The sequence below is a fragment of the Morone saxatilis genome, unplaced genomic scaffold (assembly GCF_004916995.1).
Source record: "Morone saxatilis isolate NCDOM2014 unplaced genomic scaffold, NCSU_SB_2.0 Contig8, whole genome shotgun sequence".
Taxonomy (NCBI): domain Eukaryota; kingdom Metazoa; phylum Chordata; class Actinopteri; family Moronidae; genus Morone; species Morone saxatilis.
In genome coordinates this window covers 5,458,313-5,466,430 of record NW_023340257.1, presented here as the reverse complement: position 1 = coordinate 5,466,430, position 8,118 = coordinate 5,458,313, and the positions used below count along the sequence as shown (strand labels likewise).

Here is an 8,118-nt window from a genome sequence, read left to right as displayed (position 1 = left end):
CACACACACACACACATATTCAGTCCATGTGTTCTGTAAGCCTTCATACATAGTGATGAGTGATCTAAGCAGTGGGCTCTGGAACCCATTAGCAAGGCAGCGTGGGAAGAAGCGGTGCACTATGGGAGAATGCCATGTCTGTGTGTGTGGGGCTGTTGTCATGGCAACCCCTGTATCTTGTTAAATCTCTGACAAGTCCGTCTTTCTGTCTGTGTGCTCGTCACTGTTTTTGAGCGAACGCCTCTTACATTGACATGTGTGTTTTCATCTCACTGATGATGGAGGCTTTTTATTCCCTCTGGACTGAAGCGACCTTTACTCATGACACTGACGTACAAAACTGGAGCATCAGATTTTAATCAGAAAGAGTGTGTGTGTGTGTGTGTGTTGTGAAAGTGACCGAGACAGAAAATGTAATTATGGTCAAATGGCCTGCGGATGTAGCTGCTTTAGAGTAATGACCTGTGACATTTTCACATAAACGCCATTCATTTTGCTGCTTTGTCAATGATGGATGTCAATCCATAGCAATCTATATCAATCCAGCTTATTCCCTGTCTAAAGCTTTTATTTTTCACTTCTGAAAGGGCATTCCTAAGCAAATTATGTGCTCAGGAATTGAAGCCTAGGTTAGGTTTTGGGTTTGTTTGGAATAAACTGATGAAAAACTGATCATTATCAACCAATGTGGGAGAACAAACAATTATCAAGAGAAAATCAAGGATCAGGAAAGACAGAACAGTACCGCCCACACTGTATGATTGACTCATAAATTCTGTCATACGATGTGCAAAAACTACTTAAGATGAACGCCTGTCACAGAGGACATCATCAATACTTGATACAATACAAATGCTTCCACAATAAAGTGCAAGTACAAAGTGTTGCAACTATATAGTGGCAGGAATGTGTTCCAAGAACAAACAGATGGCATGTTAAATAGTAACACTGGTCCAAAATAGTTTGCCAGGATACAAACAGATTGCAAACAAGCGGAGGTGATAATTGTTGTTTTAAGGAGGCTACAAAAGGATGTGATGTGCCTCGACAGTCTGGGCTTTAGCAAAAGAAGAGGAAGTCTGTGCCAAGTGTAGGCGTTCTCCACTAAATGATGTAACCCTAAAATCCACTTGCAACTGTCTTCTCACTTAAAGTAATGATTCGATTAATTTGCATTTATACTCCTCGTTTTCTTTTTTGTCTTCCCTTAGATTCCACCTTTTTCCCCGGTCGCTGCGCAGAGATCTTCGTTCGTGGAAAGAGCGTGGGGCGTCTCGGCGTCCTCCACCCAGACGTCATCAACCGCTTCGAGCTGACCATGCCCTGCTCGGCCCTGGAGATGGACATCGAGCCCTTCCTGTGATTTCACCTTCCTAAACCTAAAACCCTGCCTAAAAATACATAGTTTATAAAGCAATGGGATTCATGAGGAAAATATGAGGCTTAAAATTTGTTAATAAGATAACGGCTTTTGAGGTTAAGGTGTGCTGCAGATTGGTTTTCTCCTGCACCAGCTACAAAGATAAAGGACCAAACTGCAGCATTATTATGTGGAGCCATTGTGTTTTATATATCAGTAACAAGGCTGTTTTTTTTACTGAAGTCAGAAGAATTAAAAATTAACAAGACTCCATTGTGTTTGTGACGTGAATGGTGTGCATGCGTGTGTGTGGGCTTGTACATTCATGCCTGTTCTTAATTTAGGTTACTAGTGCCTTGGGGTTGGTGCATGGTCATTAAACTCAGTGACTCATTACCTGTTGCTTTGTTGCCTTGGTTCTTCCAGTGGCCACACAGCTGAAACCACCCTCACACACGACGTCCCCATGCAGGAAGTAATCAAGCACACGTTCTGCCCGCAAGATGCATCCTCTCAGCCCCCGTCCTCCCGCCCGACTTCCACTAAAACTGTGTTTGGTGACATGAGTACGCCAGCCGGCCTTAAAGCTCTCAATGATTTTCTGGCAGAGAAAAGCTACATGGAGGGCTTTGCGGCATCCCAGGCTGATACAGCAGTGTTCGATGCCATCCCTTCTGCTCCCTCTCCGACCTTCTGCCATCTCAGGCGTTGGTATAACCACATAAAGTCCTTCCAGAGGGAAAGAGCCAGCCTCCCATCAGCCAAGAGTCAGTTTGTCCTCCCAGCTACTCCCCCCGCTTTGACAAACAACACCAGCGACGACGACGACGACATCGACCTATTTGGCTCAGACGATGAGGACGACGGCGCAGAGGCGGCTAGGATCAAGGAGCAGCGCCTCGCCGAGTACGCCGCCAAGAAGTCCAAGAAGCCAGCTCTCATCGCCAAGTCCTCCATCCTGCTTGACGTCAAGCCCTGGGACGACGAGACAGACATGGGCAAGCTGGAAGAGTGCGTCCGCAGCGTCAGCATGGACGGGCTGCTGTGGGGGCAGTCCAAGCTGGTCCCGGTGGGCTACGGCATCAAGAAGCTCCAGATAGGATGCGTGGTGGAGGATGATAAAGTGGGCACAGATCTGCTGGAGGAAGCCATCACCGCCTTCGAGGAATATGTTCAGTCTGTGGATGTGGCTGCCTTCAATAAGATCTGAATCATGCTAACACAGAATAAATTCACTGAGTGGTACCATCTGATGTCTTCTGGTCTTGGTTTTAGATGATGTAATATGAAACACAATGTTCAGCCACTATTCCAGCGTCCATTTAAGCTCAGGTCGTTCATTTGAAAAGACTGTTTATCCTTTGATACAAGTACAAAAGATTCTTGCCTTCAAACATCAAATAAAGCCATTCTAACTTTTGACTGAGTACTTTGAATTGTGTTCTTTTCTTCCCCTTTTGTCATGCATGTTTTTATCAGCTAACAAGTACACAGACTTCCACTGTATCTGATGCCTTACTGTCATTTCAACAGACGCTGTTGCAGCAAGTAGCCTCCCATATGAATGTGTAAATTCAGTCTGACAGGTGCTCAGGCATTCCTTCAAACTCTGCTGTAGAAAAGGGACGGTTAACTCTTTCATTACTCCCCAGTCAGCACTAAAAATACACTAAGCAGGCCCATTTGGTTAGCAGATGGCCTGTTCTAACCTGCCAAGTGATATGACTTACAGGACAAAGGCAAACGCAGGTGCCATTTAAATGAAGTTGCCAAGTTTCAGTTAAACTGGTTTTGATGGTATTTACCCTACTGGTGTAAGCCTGTCTGGCTCAAGGTGGGGTCCTCCCATTGGAAGAGGACTTTCATGTTGTGTAGCTGCTGAAATACACACCAGTGCAATAAGAACGTGCCACCGCCTTGACTACACAGTTCAAACAATGACAAAACTGGGAATTAAGTTATAAAAACTTTAATGATGCCTGAACAAAATATCGTATTTGCTTTCAGCTCAGTTACAAGTACACTGTTCAATCATTCCCCGCCGAAGCTGCTTGTATGAGAAAGTTAACCTGTAGAAAAGGTCATTTGATGCACATTGAAATAAATATGAGGTACATTTGTGTTCAGTTCAGGTCATTATACATCAGTCTTGTGATAATAGATCACATTAGCCCCAGTAGAATGAACACTCTATTGACCAGTATAGAATTGACAAGTCCAACAGCAGTGTATGTGGTGAACTTGTAAGGCACTTCAATCTCTCTCCTCCTCCTGGCACTGTCGTCATTTTTTGCCACACCGTACCATGAATACAACACCTGCAGGCTCAAGCTTTTCACCACCTGCCGAGTTCCCACTAATGCTACAACTCCCACGAGGTGGCGGACAGCACCTAGTGCCAGCACGTTTGGCGTCAGTGTGGGTAGGGGCACAGGTAGCACCCCCTGGGGATCAAATGTCTGCCCCAGCTGCTCATTCACCCAGTATCCCACAGAGCACCCAGCCCCTACTCCTAGAATGATGGTTGTGTCCCCCCGCGTGGTGCTGTAATGGTCCAGCTCCGGGTATGTGTAGCTGAGGAAGAGGGGCAGCAACAACCCCACGATGGGGGAGATGCGGCTGGTGAGCTGGAAGTGGTCGAAGGTTTCCCAGTATGGGTAGGTGAAGAACAAGAGGATGGCGGACAATAAAGCGCCACTGATCACATCCTGAAAGCAGAACAGTATGTTTAACCAGCCACTCCTAAAGCAATAGTTGAATAATAAAAACACTTTCCTGCCAAGAGTTAGGTGAAAAGATTGATATCACTCTCGTGTGTGTATGGTAAATATAAGGCTACAGCCAGTTAGCCTAGTTAGCTTTGATCAGCTGGAAACAGGTGAAACAGCGAGCCTGGTTCAGTCAGTCTGCCTAGTAGCACCTCTAAAGCTCACAAATTAACATTAAAAACATTTGAAAAAAAACAGAAAGAAATGTTTAAAATGACAAGTTGTGGTTTTACAGGCGCAAAAAAACCCCGTAAAAGCACAACTTGTCACAGGTTTGTCCTTTTACTGATTATATGTGTTAATTGTGAGTTATAGAGGTGCTGGTATGATTTTGTTACCTTTGGACAGGGCCAGGCTAGCTGTTTCCCTTTGTTTACAGTATTTCTGCTAAGCTAAGCTAACCAGCTACTAGTTTTAGCACTACGTTTAATAGACATGAAAATGATTTGAATTTTCTCATCTAACTCCTGGCAAGAAAGCAAATAACCTTATGTCCCAAAATGTCGAACTATTATTTTTAGGAATAAAAATACTGATAAATGTATCCTTAAACATAACTCATTTAATAACTTATATTAATATTATGGCATCAAGATTTCCAAATGAAAAGAAACAAAGTGGCTTCTGCATTAAAAGTCTTGGATCAAAGCCTCAGACAGACAGTTTAAACAGACACACACATGAATTATGAATCCTGCATTGAGCTTGAATGTTTTATGCTGTAGTTTCTGTGTGTGTGTGTGTGTGTGTGTGTGTGTGGAGGGACTAGCTCACCAAAACCGAGTGCATGCCAGTGTAGAGGCGGCTCAGACACACCAAGGACGACAGCGTCACTGCGATCAGCAGACCCACCTCGAATTGGAACTGAGAGAGAAAAACACACACTTAGATCACCAACCATCACAGCGATGTGTAGATACCCTCACACACACAATGACACACACCCCTCCCTGATAAGGGTGAAGATGTAAGATGAAATGTGTGAAAGTAGACTGTTATGTGTCACGTGCGGCTAACATTCCTCACATTCCTCGTTGAAAACACAAGAACAGTTGTCATTTGGCACTTTTTATCCTCTTCCTGTTAGTTTGTCATCAAATCATCCATTCGTCAATCCTCTTAATCGTGACGTGTAAGTCCTCTCTCTGCCACTTGATCCATTCTGCCGGGTTGACGTACTGCCGTCATTAAGTCACTGCTCCTTTATTCCTCTACTGTCTCTCCATCTTCTCTCCCCTCCCTCCTTTACCTATGGCGGCAGGTTTTGTTCCCCCCCCCTCCATTTCAATAACAGTGAGAAGGGAGGCCTTGTGTATTCATTCACCTCCTCCACCCTCCCCTCCTGTGCCACCCCCCCTCCTCTATGCCTTTTTTCCTGTGTCTTTTCCTGTCTTTTGCAGCTGGAAGCCTATTCACTGGTAGTTCATGAAGAGAGGGGTTTTTTTTGAATGGCCACAAAGGACGCCAGGGACAGGAGGGGGTCACTCTGTGATTGACTGTCGTGACCTCCGACCTGCTTCGGGAACCAGCCGAGTTGCCCTGAGGCCTTGTGGCTATTCAGGAACCTCTGCAACAGCCTGCTACTCATCTGTAGCTATGCATGCTCTTTTATTTCAGGGGAATCCTGGAGGACTTTCAGGCCACAGTTAAGTGATCTGCTTTACACGGGGTGTCTCAACGGGTTGTTGAGAAGATTTCTTTGACCTTGAGAACGCCACTGCAGGAAACTGAAGGCGAATAGCTGAAATGATGTGGCCACAAATCAGGCCGACAGCTGCTGAGGCTGTAAACTACTAAGTGAAGGATTTAGCATTAATTCAGTTCTTCATTAAAACACAGCGCTTGATTAAGACAGCCTATGATTGAGCCATTGAGTGTTTTATTGACTTGGCAGTGGAGTGGGAGAGATAAAGAGGGGAAGAGTCAGGAGGAGGAGGAGGAGGGAGGTGGAGACGTGGACTGACAGTCATTGACTCAGTCGAGTCCATCAGAAGACCAAACAGCAGCTCGACGGGTGTGGCTGATGGTGACTGATGGTGACTGCTGGCCCCGCCCCACCCTGCCCATTGTCCAACAGCTCAGTCAGGACTCTGTAATGGACAGCGGGGCCACTCCCTTCATCCCACTCAGCTACCAGTGAGCAAGCTGCCATCCACAGGCTCCCAGTGCCTTAAATTGTAGTGCATTCAATGCTTTGATCTGAGTGAATCTGTTCACTTGGATCAACTCATTTTAACTGGTGCCTCGCTGATCTTAAAAGGAATCCATAAAATTCAGGGGTAATGTAACAGCACTGCTAATGAGATACCTAGGGTCACAATTACAGTTCAACTTCCACTTAGCCTTCGCTTCCTGGCTCTAATGAGGTGTAAGTACATCATTTGCAGCAATGGTGGTAATATAATCTTTCATAGTAATGAGTAGTGTAACCATAGACTATTACAGTTTCAGTATTAATATTACAATTGCCAATCAAGAAACCATGTACAGTGACTGTTATTGCCATCTTTAAATATCAGACAATAATGGAACAAGTGGTGGTATTCTGTTTCCATAATCATTCACAGGAAGATGCTTCTATTATTATTATTAGTCACAGAGAGATTATGTATTTAGAGAATATAACAAGTTATTTAAAAATGTGTGCATGGAAATATTTTTTCACCCTTGGAAAGAGTATTCATTTGAACTTGGAAGTCACCAACCCTGACAGAAAAATCCAAGATGGCTGCTCCATGCGTCAACTAAGTGAAAGTTATTCTGTTTATTAACACCTGTGACTTTGGTGTCTCATTTCTCTCACTTCTATCTGTGGATCAACTGGTACTGCTAACAGTGGCTTCTGGCTAACCTAGCTAGAGCTTGGTTTCCGACTTGTTTTTTTAGTCTGATAATGGTGCTATAACATGAGAATGTCTGTGCCAAATGTCATCCACATTGTGGCTTTAGAAGAAAAGTCAGGGGATCGCCACAGTCATTAGGCTTCATCCTCTGGGCACCACGAATGTCCGCACAAAATTTCATGACAGTCCAATAGATATTTCAGGCTGGACCAAAGTGATGGACCGAGCAACAGTCCAAGATTGCCAATGCCATTCATAAAACCAACAATCTAATGTACATTAACATTTACTACACATGTAATAATTACTAAGCAATATCAAATTTGTGAGTAAGTACTGTAGCTCCCAACTGCAAAGATTACCTTTGTATCTAATCACAGCCATCAGTGACGCTCACCTGTATCCTGGAGGGAGCGCTTAGTAAAAGCGTGAAGGAGATGGCGGTGGCGGCCATGGAGTGGGTGGAGGGCAGCCCGTACTCTGCATTGACACGCGTCTCCAGCTTGACCACAGGGGGTGAGAGAGGGCGAGGCAGCTTCAGCAAATCTTTCATCACCTGGCCGATATACATCACTACCTGAAAGAGAAGAGGACATTGGTCTCTTACAAGTAGGGTCCCACCAAATATCTTTTATTACATCCAGATGGCACTTGTAATGTTTTATTAATAGATATTTTTTGAAAACTTAACTCTGAATTGATACAAAATTAGATTTTTTTTATCAGATTTCACACATTTGCATGAATTCTGATGGGAAAAAAAGGTTAAAAGAACCATTATTCTATCTTTCAAATGCAATATTGAGCCTTATGTAAAGAATGCAGGTAATTTTGTATTGTTGGCTTCATACAGTATAGATTAATCATCTATACCTGACAGAAATACGTCTACTGCATCATTACAATCAAATACCAGGAAGGAACAGAGAAGATATACTGCAGTGTGCTGGCTACAAAAGCAAAAATTAGAGATGGAGGAAGATGATAATAAAATAATGAGCAGAGGAAGTAAAATCCTGATTAGGCTATGCTCTAAAACTAACCACTGTCTCTTATAAATAAGTAATCACCATTCCCACTCAAGAAAAAAAAAAGAGTGGAGACCCACCCTGGTATAAAGTGCACATGCTGCAGTCATACAGAAACA

General features: G+C 44.0%; 2 protein-coding genes across 2 annotated transcripts in view; one reads left to right on the top strand and one right to left on the bottom strand.

The window, feature by feature from the left end:
* The window catches only part of farsb (phenylalanyl-tRNA synthetase subunit beta), a 13,554-nt gene extending 10,767 nt beyond the window's left edge, over positions 1 to 2,787 (top strand). The window contains exons 17-18 of the mRNA XM_035680003.1: positions 1,212 to 1,359; positions 1,787 to 2,787. Coding sequence (XP_035535896.1) covers positions 1,212 to 1,359; positions 1,787 to 2,570 — 932 coding nt within the window. The 3' untranslated portion in view covers positions 2,571 to 2,787. The remainder of the gene's footprint in view (positions 1 to 1,211; positions 1,360 to 1,786) is intronic.
* Positions 2,788 to 3,345: 558 nt separating this feature from the next.
* sgpp2 (sphingosine-1-phosphate phosphatase 2) overlaps positions 3,346 to 8,118 on the bottom strand; it is a 14,015-nt gene continuing 9,242 nt past the window's right edge. The window contains exons 3-5 of the mRNA XM_035680750.1: positions 7,369 to 7,548; positions 4,903 to 4,992; positions 3,346 to 4,068 (exon numbers count right to left, since the gene is read on the bottom strand). Of these exons, the coding sequence (XP_035536643.1) occupies positions 3,523 to 4,068; positions 4,903 to 4,992; positions 7,369 to 7,548 (816 nt within the window). The 3' untranslated portion in view covers positions 3,346 to 3,522. The remainder of the gene's footprint in view (positions 4,069 to 4,902; positions 4,993 to 7,368; positions 7,549 to 8,118) is intronic.